The sequence below is a fragment of the Canis lupus genome, chromosome 19 (assembly GCF_003254725.2).
Source record: "Canis lupus dingo isolate Sandy chromosome 19, ASM325472v2, whole genome shotgun sequence".
In the NCBI taxonomy this organism is placed as follows: Eukaryota; Metazoa; Chordata; class Mammalia; order Carnivora; family Canidae; genus Canis; species Canis lupus.
In genome coordinates this window covers 17,676,413-17,692,790 of record NC_064261.1, presented here as the reverse complement: position 1 = coordinate 17,692,790, position 16,378 = coordinate 17,676,413, and the positions used below count along the sequence as shown (strand labels likewise).

Below are 16,378 nucleotides of genomic sequence, written 5' to 3'. Positions count from 1 at the left end.
TTACTTTTCTCTGAAATAGTAGGAGCTAGCTGAGAAGGCAGATATTGTTGACTTAATATATATCCCAATAGGTCTGTCATTGTAGGGAGTGCCAACTTAGCAAGGAGGGCACCCTGGAGGCTGACAGAGCACCCCAAAATCAGTGTCCAGAATGATGTGGTTTAGGTCTTCCTCTGGGAAATTAGCCGGAGAAGCTCAATTATAATTATCTTTATGATTACCATGATTTTTTTTCACTCTTGAACCTACTTCTTTTACTCCTGATCTTAAACCTGGAATAGGGAAAGAGGAAGACTTTTTATCAGTGGTACTGAAAGATGACAAAATAAAGTAACACTGGTTGACTTATGTTAAATGAAAAGCATAATAAATTTCACCAAAGGTAAAGTGGAAGTATTGGCCATGGACCATCAACATTTTTCTAGGTATAAGTGTTTCACCATTATCACACTTGAATCTTTACATTTATCACAGAGCTGGGTCCTTGTGCAATGTGTGCTTCTCTGTAATGCTACCTGTCATTTATTTGCATCAGAAGACTAAGTTGCTTTATTAGTAATTTCTTGCAAAAAATGGGCAAATCAGATAAATTCGTATTGCCATTCTTAAAAGTTAACAGTGATCAAAAACATTAAAGCCAAGTAAATATCCAGTTAAATTTTTATCCCTAGAAGCAAATTATAAGATCGAATATCACACTTTAGATAACAGAGACGGACTGTTACTCCCATTTAGATCATTTGCATTTTGGTTATTATGTCAGCTCTTTTCATTGTTCTGTTTATTGATTTACGTTTTTCTCAGTTTGTGCCACTGTTTATCTAAGAACTAAAGAATCTGGAAAAAGTCTTTTGAATGTGTCTTTTCCTAAACCTGAAGTTTCCTAGATTTGAGTAGTAGAAATAAGCTGGAATCTGGTACACTCATTAATACAAAAATATAGGCTGATATCATATATCTATGTATGCATGTTGTACTTAAATGTAAAGATACAAATATGTATAAATTTATATGGTTTTCTATAGGAGTTTATAATTTTTTCTTCCTAATTGTAATATAAAAAGTAAATTAGTTTTCCTTTCTTCCCTTATAGTAAATTATTTGTTGACACCCTCCCACCCCACCCAACACACACCCCAGGGGTCAGAAACTATCAACAGTCTAACCTGTCAAGTTGATTTTTGAACATTTACTTGAAATAATGTAGCAGCCTATTAGACTCCATTACTTGGAATAGTATTTCCAGGTCTAATTATTTGTAAAGCTAGCTATCCTCCACCCCCAGTAAAGAGTTGAACCTAAATGATAAGGGAGAGTAGTTTCCTCTCTCACAAGAAAGACACTGCCAGAAGTCAGTATGGTCTTTGTTACTTAGTAGTCTCAAAACACTAACAGATAATGATTCATCAGATGTAATGTTCCAATACTTTTTTTTGGCATTATATACATTAGCTATTTTCTGTATAATAAACTGTTCTTTTTATGCCTTAGAAACATTAACCATTAGGAAAGCATTGCTATAGTTTAAGGAATTGATTCTGTTTCTGTGAGTAAAGTAGCAACAAAGCCCTTCTTCTTTAGGAAGGTACTTCTGGGTTACTCTTCTAGCACTTTCATGGAACCCTGATAAAAAGAAAAATGATCCCTAATCAGTAACCTGCCTCTGGACTGGGAGGACTATGGATGCACCATAAATACCTAACCGGAAACCACTAAGTGTACTGCGCTCTTTGTTACTGGGCGTATCCCCCTTTGTGAAATCTGTGTTCATTCACGGGATGTTTCCAGTCTGAGGCAGTGTGGTTCCTATAGCAGCGGTGTGCTCTTGCTGCCTAATACCTGGCCTGTCCATTGTGGGGGCTGGACATTGGTCCTTGGAGTCTTCCTCTGAAGAGATGTGCTTGAAAGCTCTCCCACTGGCTTGCTGTGTTCCTTCCTGCATCCCTCTACAGAGTTAGATCCTGTCTGACTTTGGCCTGTTGAGTCTTGCAAACTAATCTGTCCTGCTCAAGCCAAGAGCACTACTGCTGATTGAGCAGAATGGACAGTGTACTATCCTAAGTATTTCATATGAAAATATAATAGTAACTATTAATTCTTCCTTTATTTTTCAGAAATGTGTTACTGACGAGTGCTTCTTTTTTGAACGATTGGAATCTAATAACTACAATACTTACCGGTCAAGGAAATACTCCAGTTGGTATGTGGCACTGAAACGAACTGGGCAGTATAAACTTGGACCAAAAACAGGACCTGGGCAGAAAGCTATACTTTTTCTTCCAATGTCTGCTAAGAGCTGATCTAAATGGCAGCATCTTATCTCATTTCACATGAAAGAAGACGTATATTTTAGAAATTTGTTAATGGAAGAAAAGAAAAAATGTGTACAGTGATCTGCTCTGTTTGGATAAATGGTCAGATAACCTTTTATCTAATAGTAAATATTTAATCATTGCCTTACTAAAGAAAAAGCAACAAAAATGCCTGGAAAATGTATAGACTTCCACCTTTTATATTGCATTTGCCTTTATCTAGTGAAGCTTACTTAGAGCTACAATCTTTTTCTTACATTTGCTTCATTTGAAAAGAGGCTTTTAAAATTTGCACATTTTCTTCAAGTAAGTTTTCTTCATGTAAATTATACTCATGAGAAAATTAAAATCAGATATTTAGTTAACCCCAAATGTCCACTACTTTTTATAATATGGCACACATTTTTCTGCATGTACAATTTACTTAAGATTTTTTAAAATGTGCAAATATGGATTTAATTCATTCCTGTCATAGTTCTGTAATTGTCTGGCAGTTTCTTGTGATAGAGTTTATAGAACAAGCCTGTGTAAACTGCCGGAAGTTCTTCCATGGTGAAATCAATCTTGTCAAAGCCTTCTCTATACCCATAGAGCAGCAGCCTAGCAACTCTGCTGGTGATAGGAGTTGTATTTTCAGTCTTGATCAGGTCATTGAGATCCATCCATTCACACCTTAAGCATTCATGCTGGCAAAAATTTATGGTGAATGAATATGGCTTTAAGCGACAGATGATATACATATCTGACTTCCCAAAAGCTCCAGGACTGGCGTGCTGTTGCCGAATGCTCAGGAGGGACTTGAACTCTGATTTTATACCAGTCTCTTCAAAAACTTCTCGAACTGCTGTGTCTCCTACATAAAAGATAGGTGTACAAATCAGTAAGGATCTGGATTTGCCTTCTGGACATCCTGAAATACCAAAGTATTTTCTTACAACTATATATCTTAGAAGCTTTTGAAATATCGAATATTTCTTTGGCTGCTATTTGTAGACTTACCCACCTGGTATGTATATTTTGGGGGTCACATTTTTAACCTCTTCTGACTCTATTTCCCAAAAGTTGAAAATACAGGTTCTTGCAGTTAACATTCTTACATATTTCTTCATTATTTCCTGTTTGTGATCATCCATCAAAACTACTTAAATTTATACATATCAGTATTGAGAAAAATTGATTCATTCTTCCTTTGTCTGTAGAGCTGCAGAATGTACTGAGCTGTGAAAAGTTCAAAACCTTCCTGGTGATCTTGGGTGGGACTGTCAAGCCTCTAAAGTCATAGAACAGTTTCATTTATAACCATTTTGTTATGCTCCCCTAATTATTCTGTCAGTGGAATCCCATTAGTAATTTTTGGCATTTCCTTGGTTTCTTGAGATTCCAAAGAACTATTTTATCAAAAGTGTTAAAAAAAAAAAAAAAAAGAAAAGCTTGCAATTTACAGAATTTTATAATACGACATGGATTTCACATTTTATAAGGTTGATTTTTCAATATTATGCAAATTTCTGGGACAGGATTTTGATTGCCATTAATATTTCTGTGGTTGCTCTTTCTAAATCTCCAGAAGAACCCCCTAAATGGGCTTTCTCTAATTTTGTGATGCTTTGTCACTGTCTCCTAAAGTGTTTATGAGAAACTCTTTAAATAGCTGCCTTCTTTGCTCAGTTTGCTTAGAAGCTTCCCAATTTCACAATTGTCACAGGCATAGATTTTTGTTCAAAGACCTCTATTCAATGCTTCTATTTCCTTGTCAAATAGAAAATTATACTGGTGAAGAATAGGTAAGGAAGAAGAAATCAAGGAAAAAATCTCAATTTTCCTGTAGTTGGGCTATTGCCTTGTCTTAACAATTGCCTACATAAGCTCATGTTTGTTTGTTTTTTAAGAAACAGCTATAGCAATATGCACAGGAAAAACAAAGTGTTCTAAAATGTAAGACATTTGTCCACCATTTTGAATTAATTACATGCTGACTTCCCCTTGAGATTTTTCATAGATTAAACATGGTTTGAAATTACTGTTTTAAACTAAAAACATAAAAAAGGAATTTATGTGAATAAAAGGAAAATCTTCCTTAAGAAAGATAATTTTCAGCTGGGAATACAATAGATGTTTGTTATTAAATTTGTTACAGGTTGTGGCACTAGTCTTAAGTGAAATCAGCAAATGAGATTTACAATTTATTGTTTAAATGTTTACTCTGTTAGCACTTTAAAAAAAATAACCATGGGGGTTCCGTTAAGCTCTTACTACAACTAATCAAGAATTTGGCATTTCATTTGGAATCTAGCCTTTTTATGTATCATGGAGGCACAGGACAGACTAGTGAGTGAATCTACCTTACTCAGCAGTCACCTTAGCTGTTGATTAGAAATCAGCACCGCCTGGGTAGTTTGATCAGTTTAACTTGAGTCAACATATTATTGACTAGACTAAAAATTGACTGGGTATATAAGTGCTTTTTCATCCAGGATATGAGTGACTCCTTCCTCCTCAAAATGGAAATCTTTACCCCACAGCTTTTTTGCCATGAATTTAGATTTTATTATCCAGATAAACTGCTTTATTCTGTTGTACCTTTATTTTAATGTACTGTAAGCTCAAGTGAAATAACATTTACTATTTTATATGTTTAAGGAACATAGGAAAAACCAAGAAGTTTTCATTTTTATTTTTGCTGATTGAGAGATATGTTTAAATATGTCACAGTGTTTTTGTTTAGTTACGGGACAGTGAAATGGAGTTTATTTTGTTATTTCTAGTTTGTAATATTTAACAATAGGATCAGGTTGAAATAAAATAGGAAAAACTGTGCAGAATGTGGGTTTCCCTGGTGTTTCCCTCTGATTCTGGTGCACTGATGAGCTCTGAACAGACCCCCTGCTGCTTTCTGGTCCTTTGACCATGCAGGAGATTCTCTTCCTGTCGATGGTAATGATGATTTTTTAGGAAGGCATTTTCTCTGTTTTTAACCTTGTAGATACTTTTGTACTATTAGGGTATTATATTAAAGCCTGAAGATTGTATTCTATTTTATATATGCCACCGCCCCCCCTTAATTTTTTTAAGTGCTTCATTTACCTAGTATTATCAAAGAATGAAGGATTCCAAACAAACGTGTTTCCCAGTTAACTAGAGTTTACTACTCAAGAGCTAATATGAATGTGTGCACATTTGTGATGGTTGTATTCCTAAAATAAATACACTCCTAAATACAGAGTTTAAAGAAAATAATTTCAATACTTAGGTAATTTGGCTCATCCTCAAGGATATTCTGTTGTGTTATAAGACAGAAATGCTCTAATATGGACATAGTCTCCAGAACTCTATTGTCAGTTATCATTTCTAGCTGCTTTCAGGGTTTTATCAGTTCTAAGGGAAAGCTTTAATTTACATACTCCTAAGCAATATGATGAATGCCATCTGCTTTTCTTGTAACTCCTCATGGTTGAGGTATATATATGCTCTCTAGATAGGTGGGGTGGTTGTGCCAACCACAAATACTTAATTCAGAATTCACTACTTTTTTTGTTGTTTTTAATTTGGACTTGAAGTGTTCTGGAGTACACTTAAACCTAAAATTATGTATACTTGACTTGAAAATGTGTTCTTCATTTGCATTTAAATATAAGTAAACTGAAAATTCACAAGATCCATAAAAACTCAAAAGGAAAAAGTCAATTAATTTAAGAAGGCAAGCTACAGGAAGCTAAACATACTTCCTGTAGCCTGATTTTTGTCCAATATGGATTGGGTAAGGATGTAAGACATAAATTTAACTAGTTCACACACACTCTCATATATCACATAAGGATAGTATGAAATAATTAGGTGTTCCAAAATAAGTGGCCCTCTCTTTCACTACTTGCACCACCACAAAATCTGTTATTTCAACAGAAGACCTAAGCAATAGAATCTAGGCAGAAGATCCTTAAGGCCAAAATTTGCTATGGACATATCTCAGTGTAGTAAATTTACTTATGGTTTGTTAGGAGTTGGCTATTTACTGTTTACAGGGCATTTTCATCTGGGTAACATTTTTAAAAAATCAAGTTTCAAATATATATACATTTTTAAATATTTATAAAGAACCTAGGAAGTTGCCTTTATATATAAATGTTGGCTAAGTAGGGGACATGCATATGAGAAAAAAAATCATGGAGAAATAATACTGAGATCAAATGAGGCATCTTGATTTATTATGATGCAGACTGCATTTGACCCAGTCAAGGGTCAGGAATAGGTAGGAAAACTCTGTCTTTATTCTTTCTTCTATTTACTGTAAAATCAGTAACATGGAGAGTTCTTAGCTTATTTCACATTTTCTTGTTTGAAAAACAAGAGCTGATTGAGCTCAGGAAGTTGTTTTAGGGAATTCTCATTTGAGACTTTCTTGTATGGGACATTTTACTAAGTTTGACTTCCTATTTAAAATAAATAGTAAATAAAGAGGAGAATTAAGTCACTACTGCTCTATAGGTGACTTTATAAATACTTATTTTGAGGTTCATTTAAAAGTTACTGTTCATCCTTGTGGGGTGAAATGGTCAAGAATTTGTGTTTTCTTATAGTTTAATTCCAGTAACAATATTAGTCAAATCCAAAATAACCCTTATTGCTAAAATTTCCTAATGTATATGCAAAGCTTTTTCTTTTTTTTTTTTAATATTTTATTTATTTATTCATGAGAGACAGAGAGAGAGAGAGAGAGAGACACAGAGACACACGCAGAGAGAGAAGCAGGCTCCATGCAGGGCGCCTGATGCGGGACTCGATCCCGGGTCTCCAGAATCACGCCCTGGGCCAAAGGGAGGCGCTAAACCGCTGAGCCACCCAGGGATCCCCAAAGCTTTTTATTTCAAACAAATTAACCTAGGAGCAATTCTAAACAGAATAGGTGTTGTGCTCCTAATGGTATTTTTTATACTAGTGGGGTAAGTTGTAATATTACAAGTTTTGCTGCTAATTTTGTAGTAGCTCTGAAGAAACCTCTCTGAAATTTCTCAGTATAAACCAGTTAGAAAATTTTAAATCTTATTTTCAGCTATAGAGCAAAAAAGTAAACACAAATTTCCTGAACATTTTCAAGCCAGTTAAAAATATGTAAGGTGTACACACCAATATCTTCTCCAGGCTCTGACAGGCCTCCTGGAAACTTCCACATATTTTTCAACTGCAACATAAAGTCAGGAAATAAAGTTAACATAGCTTCATTCACTAACACACACGGAGACTCCACAAAATCCACCCATAATTCGTCAAGAGGCTGAGAATTTACTTTTTGGTAATTGCATGCAAATTTCTTTCACCTTCCTTTCACACTCCACCCTTTCTTTTTCTTGGGGGAAACTGGTAACTTATGAAATATTTTCCTATTTTTTTCTTTAGGAAATAGATGTGGTTTTGTTTGATTAATGTGATAAATTCTGTTTGAATGAAACAGTGGAGGGAAACATCTACTGAGTTTGTGTAATTTTTAAAATTTTGCTGCTAGTTAACTATTAACAGATAGAGGAATCATACAGATGCTGCTATAAATAAGTAGAAAGTACAGTATAAGTTTAATAACTAAAATGCTATTTTTAATTTTCACACTTATTTTTCTGTATTGTATGTCTAATCAGATTTCTCTTGTTCTGTGTTAATGATTTTATGTACAAATGTAATTGCTTTTCGTGGGTAGTATGAATAAATTTGATAAGTATAAGTTTGCATTGTTTTGTGTGTGTATCATTTCATTTTTTGGTGGACAGGGCAGGTGGGAAGGCATGATCTTAGAATGAGGGCACATTTGGAAAACTGATTATCAATAATTATGAAATGGCATGGGACAATATTCTTATGGTTGACATTTTTTCCCCGATATATAGATAGGTAGATAAATAGATCTATCTGTTAACATAAAAACTGGAGAATGACTGAAAAATTATGTACTCAAAGGGGCTGCAGCTTGGAGTCAGTATACTTTATACTTCATTCATAAAACAAGTTTATGAACCTTTTACTGGTGTGCTTTTTGACCCACGCATTTCCTGGATGAGTGCTGTATAAAGAATGTGTCATTTCCCAACTGTGCTAAGTTGGAGACCAATGGCATGGGTCCCAGTTTCCACAGACTGTTGATTATGTGGATATAGAATTCAGGCTTTTCACCCTTCTGTGTCTGGCTCAGACTTGAGATTAATTTATAAAGCATATTTTATTAATGTAGAAATATATCTCTACATTAATACACTGTCTTTGGGATTGTTTTGAAATGGTTCCAGAAGCAGTTTCTACAGAAACTATGCAGTCTTTTTCCTGATAGGATTTTAGAAATAGAACTTATGGTAGTGAAATTGAGCAAAAGAATGTTATAATGGGGCAGAAAATGCTTCCCTAAAGAATAATTTAAAATGTTCATCTAGAGGGACGCCTGGGTGGCTCAGTAGTTGAGCGTCTGCCTTTGGCTCAGGGCGTGATGCTGGAGTACAGGGATTGAGTCCCACATCAGCTCTCTGCACAGAGCCTGCTTCTCCCTCTGCCTGTGTCTTTGCCTCTCTCTCTCTGTGTCTCTCATGAATAAATAAATAAAAACTTTAAAAAATAAAATGTTTATTTAGACTTGAGTATAAAACAATTGGAAATTGCTGATTAAATTATGAACTTAGTAGAAGGGGGGAAATGCTAGATATAGGGATTGAAAACAGCTTACACAAATTTGATTTTGATTATTTCATAAAATGTAGGTATGGAAAGATTAAGTATTTTTGTGGTAGTTTGTGGTATTTTCCGGCACCACTTAGGTTTAAAGAACTTGTTTGGAAAAAAGCTTTCTCCACCCCTGCAGAAAGCTTGAGCCTGTGGTTAGGTCAAAGTGGTAGGTAGAAAGATCTAAGTTAAGTGATTTGAAAAACCTGGTTAATGTTGCAGATATGATCAGTGGAGGAAGAAATATATCTTCTCACCTTTTTAGTATTAAAACATACTCCCATTTAGGTTTTTTAAAGATTTTTTAAAGTTTTTTTTTTTTTTTTTTTTTTTTTTAAGATCTACTTATTTATTTGAGAGAGTGAAAGTGTAGGTGCTCACGGGGAGGGGGGATGGGAGCAAAGGAGCATGGTGGGGAGAGAAGCAGACTCCTCTGAGCCTGGAGCCTGACATGGCTTGATCTCACAATCTTGAGATCACGACCTCAACTGAAATCAAGAGTCAGATATTTAACTGACTGAGCTACCCGGGTGCCACTTCCCATTTAGGTCTCTAATCCATTTTGAGTTTTTGTATATGGTTTTAAAAAGTAGTCCAATTTTATTCTTTTACATTTGGCTCTCCAGTTTTCCTAGCACCATTTATTGAAGAGACCATCCTTCCCCATTGTACATTCTTGTCTCCTTTGTCATAAATTAACTGACCATATAATTTTAGGTTATTAAAAAAACACATTCCCATAACTGGGCTTAGCAATATAAATACTAACAGCAGCTTCCAGGGAAGATGGCTGAGTAAGAGGACCCTAAGCTCACCTCATCCCATGATACACCTAGATAACACAAGAAGTACTCAGCAGTTCAATGCTACTGTACCTCTGGCAAATGCCTGGACTGACTCATTGCAAGCCCAAGGCAGACCAAAACTAGTACAACACAGGGACCAAACCCTGTCCACAATAGGAAAAGACCCATGATTGGACTAATACAAAAGTGGCTCAATTACAATAGCAGGGCACATGCAATATACATAAGAGACACCCTTGAAGAGCCAAGTTTTGGTGAGCAGGATACTCCAGGACTACTATTTCATAAGGCCACTACTTTTAAGAACAAGAGATGGAGGTGATTTTCTCAACACACAGCAGACACAGTGAGTCAGACAAAATGAGAAGACAAAGGAATGTGTCCCAAATGAAGGAACAGGACAAAATGACAGCAAGAAACTAAACAAAACAGTGAAAAGGCATATGCATGATAGAGAATTTAAAGTAATGGTCATAAAGGTATGGGACTTGAGAAAAGAGTGGAAGACCTCAATGAAACATGCAAGAAATAGAAAATGTAAAAAAGAACCAAGCAGAGATGAAGAACACAATAAATGAAATTAGAAATATACTAGATGGAATAAATAAGAGATTAGAGGAAGCAGAAGAATAGATAAGCAACTGGGAAGACAAAGTAATGGAAAGCAAACAAGCTGAACAGGAGAGAGAAAAAGTAATAATAGAAAATGAAAACCGCATCTGGGTGGCTCAGTGGTTGAGCATCTGCCTTTGGCTCAGGTCGTGATCCCAGGGTCCTGAGATGGAATCCCACATCTGGCTACCTGCAGGAAGCCTGCTTCTCCCTCAGCCTATGTCTCTGCTCTCTGTGCCTCTCATAACTAACTAACTAACTAACTAACTAACTAAATAAATAAATAAATAAATAAAATTAAAAAAAAAATGAAAACAGGGAACTTCGTGATACCATCAAGCATATTAATGTTCATATTATAGGAGTCCCCATAAGAAGAGACAATAGGGCCCAGAGAATTTATTTGAAGAAATAATAGATGAAATCTTTCTGAATCTGGGGAAGGTAACAGAAATTCACATCCAGGATGCACAGAGAGCCTCTAACAAAAGCAAACTAAGGTGGTCCACACCAAGACACAAGTAATTAAAATGGCAAAAATAGTGATAGAAAATTTTACAAGCAGCAAGAGAAAAGAAAACAGTAACATACAAGGGAGACCCCATAAGGCTATCATCTGTTAGAGAAATTTTGACATTAAACGCCCAGCGTACAGGTTGATAGGTCAAATTGTGTCTTTCCTCCATCCCTGCTTCCCTCAGATTTGATGGAGCCCTGAATATTGATCTGATACAATTCCAGACCCACCTGGTGCCCTATCCCTACATCCACTTCTCCTTGGCCACATATGCCCTTGTCATCTCTGTTGAGAAAAACCTACCATGGACAGCTTTCTGTAGCACAGATCACCAATGCATGCTTTGAGCCAGTCAACTAGATGGTGAAATGTGACTCTAACCATGGTAAATACATGTCTTCCTGCCTGCTGTATCATGACAACTCAGTTCCCAAAGATAGCAGTGCTGCCATTGCCACCATCAAGACCAAGCATACCATCCAGTGTGTGGACCGGTGCCCCACTGGCTTCCATGTTGGTATTACCAGCCTCCCAGTGTGGTACCTGGGAGAGACCTTGTTTAAGTACAGTGAGCTATGTGTATGCTGAGCAACACCACAGCCATTGCTGAGGACTGGGCTCACCTGGACCACAAGTATAACCTGATGTATGCTAAGTGTACTTTTGTTCACTGGTATGTAGTGGGGGCATGCCCTTGAGAAGGATTATGAGGAAGTTGGTGTGGATTCTGTTGGAAGGAGAGGGTGAAGAAGGAGAGGAATATTAAAAATGTCACAAAGGTGCTGCTTTTATAGGGAAGCTTATTCTTTTTTGAACACTGAAAAGTTGTGCTCTGGTCAGTAATTTGTATGTAGCAGTGTATACTCATATACGATTACTGACCTATGCTTTAAAATACCATGCTTTGTTACAGATCCAAGTTGTCCATTTCTCTGATGGGTTTGAATAAAATATTCTCTGTCTTAAAATAAAAGGAAAAGAAAAAGTACAGACCTGCTAGCTTCTTCCTTTTGGTTCTCTTCTATGATCTGATCTTCTTCTGTCTTTCCCTTATTCCAACTTGGCTGAATGCCAGAAATTTGATTTTTATTTTCACTATTCTAATCTTCAATGCTACTACTCTCACTTTTCAGAATTCAGAGCTACTGTGTTTAGATAAATCTCACTAGCTACAGTATTATCACCGTTGCCAGTGAGACAGAAGCTACTATAGAGATGTCTTAATATGTTTGTTCTTTCAACAAAAATTTATGGAGTGCTAGACCAGTGGGGCATACAGAAATTAATGCACAATTTGGCAAGCCCAGTCACTCCTTCTCCATGTACCACTGTATTTTTCTTAACACCTACCACCAACTTATATATATTTATTTACTTATTATTTGTATCTTATTCAAATATAAGCTCCACATGTAGAAACTTCACTTTGTTCACTAATGTTTGCTTACTGTTTAGAAGAGAGTCTGCAATGTGGTATGTGTAGAACTCAGTAATGTTTAGTGAATGAATGAATAGGTTCCTACTGTTAATTCAGCTCTTTAGCCACTATTAGATTTTTCATTTCTCAAAATCATGGGGCAGGAACAAAGGAATGGAATATATGAGTTGGAAAGGAAAAAGGATGAGTTTTAATTATCATTTTTGGATTTGTATTTCAGTGTATGCATATGTTCGTGGTGAGGGTTAAACTTTCTCTACAAGAAACACTTTATACTATTGCTTGGGAGAATGAGACACTTAAGGGGAAGGAGAAAAACTGGCTCAGATACCTGAAAATAATGCTAAATATTATTTATGGTTAGTAACTATCATTTCTACTTAAATTATACCTAATACTAAAATAATTCTAGATACTAGATATGATTCAGTGTCTCATTTTATACTTTTTATTACAACATTGAACTATATACGAATACTCAGTTTTTATATTTTATTGCTCAAGAGATAGTTTGTTTATAACTTAAAAAGAAATCAAATCCCTAAGTAGGAGTATCATTCCTACTTAATTCATAAAGAAACCAAAGTCTTATATACTTTGGATTTTCCTAGAAGCAGGGGGGACCACAACTAGATTTTGAAAAGTAGCTCTTTCTCATTCTTAAAGAACCCATCATTAGCAAGTTTGAAAATCAGCAAATGAAAAGATTGGAAGACCAGTATTCTAGTTTGTTGGCTCTCACACTTGACTTGTACCTGAGTCAAGCTAGGGGTGCTTTTTTTTTTTTTTTAAGATTTTTTATTTATTTAATAGAGAGAGAGAGAGAGAGAGAGAGGCACAGGCAGAGGGAGAAGCAGGCTCCATGTGGGGAGCCCGACGTGGGACTCAATCCCGGGTCCCCAGGATCACGCCCTGGGCTGAGGGTGGCACTAAACCGCTGAGCCACCAGGGTTGCCCAAGCTAGGGGTGCTTCTTAACACAAAAATTGCTGAGCAGCATCCCCAGCATTTCTTTTTTTCTCTTTTCTAAAAATATTTATTTATTCATGAGAAACACAGAGAGAGGCAGAGACACAGGCAGAGGGAGAAGCAGACTCCCTGTGGGGAGCCCGATGCAGTACTTGATCCCAGGACCTCGGGATCACGCCCTATGCCAAAGACAGACGGGTCAACAGCTGAGCCACCAGGCATCCCATTCTCAGCATTTCTAATTCATCAGGTCTGGGGTGAGGCCTAAGAATGTGCATTTCTATTAAGTTGATGCTGCTATTGTCTCTTTGCTTCAAACCCACCCTTCGTGTTCCCTCTACTAATGCTGGAACCGGGACCCCTCTAGCCAATTTCTGCTTTGCCAGTTGATTCCTTTGAATTCAGTCTGAGGCTCTACCCACAGACTGTAAGGCTGGAGCAGAAAGAAGGGACTAGCTCCTTCTGTCTGCTTCCTGTGGGCTCTTCATGTGCTTGTGGATCTGGATTGCCTTAGAAATGCTGCTTCATTCTGGCAGTGGCAGTTCCTATCCAGAGCATCAGCCAAATCCAGTTTGGAGTTTTCCTCGCATTTCCGACATAAACTTCATTGTGCAGCCCCTCCCCAAAGGCATCCAATCAGCTGAGGCCTCCTTCTCAGGGGTTCAGGTTCTAGGCCCTTTTGAGCTCCAGAGATAGCAGCAGCAGCTGAACAGCATTTGTTGAGTTAGCTATGTGTAGTTCCAAATGAAGGAACACAACCCACCAGACTGACATAAAGATGACTTTGAACTGAAGACATCTGAGATATAGCAAGATGCACAAAGAAGCCTTTTCAGAGTTTCCCTTATCTGGTTAAAGGCAGAATTTTCTCAACAGATGCTGCCATAAATCCACTTGGTGCCAGCTTCTGGCCAGGAAGGAAACTAACGTTTAGCACCTAGATGGGACACTGCATAAACAAACATCAGAAGCTGCCATACATATTTCACACAGAAGTCCTATCTCTCCCTTCCCCTTTTCTGATATACAAACCCCTACTCCTGGTTGTTCAGGAAGTACTCCCCCAGTTGGTAGGAGAAAAGTTCTTCCCAATAATAGTTGATGACTTAACTCTGGTTATATTTCCCAGTCTGTGAAATGAGGATGTAATAGGTAGCTAAGATGTTTAAAGTAACTATATAATATAGAGCACAAGTCATAATCTTTCTGCTGGTAGAGGGTCAAGCCTCTGTGCTGATGGCTACTGATTGATCAGGGAGGGTGGTGGCTGCTGAAGCCTGGGGTAGCTGTGGCAACTTATTAAAACAATAATAAAGTTTGCTATATCTACTGACTCTTCCTTTCATGAAAGATTTCTCTATAGCATGCAATGCTGTTAAATAGCATTTTACCCACCAAACTTCTTTAAAATGGGAGTCAATTCAGTCAGACTCTGCTGCTACTTTATCAACTAAATTTATATAATATTTTAAATTCTCTGTTGTCACTTCAATAATCCTCATAGCATCTTCACCAGGAGTACAATCCATTTCAAGATTTGAGATAATTAATGAAAGTGGCTACACTAAACAGATTCTCAATGTAGATGAAAAAAGCCTTATTTTGGAAGGTTTTCAGTTTGCCCAGATCCATCAGAGGATTCAGGAGTCATGGCAGCTCTAGCCTTAAAAAATGTATTTATTAAGCAATAAGACTTGAAAGCTGAAATGAGTCCTTGGTCCATGGGCTACACAATGGATCTTGTGAATCTCACCGCACATTTCCGTTAGAGCTCTTGGATGACCAGGTGCACTGTCAATGAGCAGTCATATTTTGAAAGAGATCTTTTTTTCTGAGCAGTAGTTCTCAACAGTGTGCTTAATGTATTTGGTAAAACTATGTTATAACCAGCTATGCTGTCATCCAGGCTTTGTTGTTCCATTTAGAAAGCACAGGTAGAATAGATTTAGCACAGTTCTTAAGGGCCTTAGGATTTTTGGAATGGTAACTGAACACTGGTTTGAACTTAAAGTCACCAGCTACACTAGCCCCTAACAAGAGTGTCAACCTGTCATTTGAAGCTTTGAAGCCAGGCATTGACTTTTCCTCTCTGGTCAGGAAAGTTCTAGATGGCATCTTCTTCCAATAGAAGGCTGTTTCGTCTACATTGAAAGCCTGTTTTTTAGTATAGCTTCCTTTATAAATTATCCTAAGTCTTCTGGATAACTTGCTGTAGCTTCTGTATCAGCACTTGCTGCTTCACTTTGGAGTTTTATGTCATGGAGATGGCTTCTTTCCTTAAATCTCATGAATTGACCTCTGCTAGCTTCAAACTTTTCTGCAGCTTCCTCACCTCTCTTAGTCTTCATAGAATTGAAGAGTTAGGGCCTTGTTCTGGATTAGGCTTTGGCTTAAGGGAATGTTGTGGCTGCTTTGATCTTCTATCCAGACCACTAAAACTTTTTCCGTATCAGCAACAGGCTGCTTCACTTTCTTATCATTTGTGTGTTCACTGGAGTAGCACTTTTAACTTCCTTCTAGGACTTCTCCTTTGCATTCACAACTTGGCTAACTGTTTTGTGTCAAAGGCCTAGTTTTCAGCCTGTCTTGAGTTTCAACATGCCTTACTAAGCTTACTCATTTCTAGCTTTTGATTTAAAGTGAGAGATGTATGACATTTCCTTTCACTTGACCACTTGGAGGCCACTGTACAGTTATTAGTCTAATTTCAAAATTGTTGTGACTAAGGGAATAGGAAGGCCCGAGGGGGCAGAGAGACAGCATGGTGGGGGGGGGGGAGAACTGGAGAGGGAGGAGGAGCAGGGGAAGACAGAGAGAGAGGAGAGAGAGGGAGTGAGGGTAGGAGAGAGGGAGGAGGAATAGCTGGTAGGTGGAGCAGTCAGCACACATACAGTTATTGATGATTAGATTTGTGGTCTTATATGGGTAGTTTGTGGTACCCCAAAACAATTACAATAATATCAAAGGTCACTGGTCACAGATCACCATAACAAATATAGTCATAATGAGGGCAGCCCGGGTGGCTCAGCAGT

General features: G+C 37.2%; 2 protein-coding genes across 3 annotated transcripts in view; one reads left to right on the top strand and one right to left on the bottom strand.

Annotated features, from left to right (window-relative positions):
* Positions 1 to 8,022, top strand: part of FGF2 (fibroblast growth factor 2) — a 65,781-nt gene extending 57,759 nt beyond the window's left edge. Inside the window, exon 3 of the mRNA XM_035702063.2 lies at positions 2,115 to 8,022. Within this exon, the coding sequence (XP_035557956.2) occupies positions 2,115 to 2,300 (186 nt within the window). The 3' untranslated portion in view covers positions 2,301 to 8,022. The remainder of the gene's footprint in view (positions 1 to 2,114) is intronic.
* NUDT6 (nudix hydrolase 6) overlaps positions 2,497 to 16,378 on the bottom strand; it is a 31,749-nt gene continuing 17,867 nt past the window's right edge. For both annotated transcript variants that reach the window (XM_049097374.1, XM_035702040.2), the window contains 2 exons: positions 7,434 to 7,488; positions 2,497 to 3,165 (listed from right to left, as the gene is read on the bottom strand). In XM_049097374.1, coding sequence (XP_048953331.1) covers positions 2,768 to 3,165; positions 7,434 to 7,488 — 453 coding nt within the window. In that variant the 3' untranslated portion in view covers positions 2,497 to 2,767. The remainder of the gene's footprint in view (positions 3,166 to 7,433; positions 7,489 to 16,378) is intronic.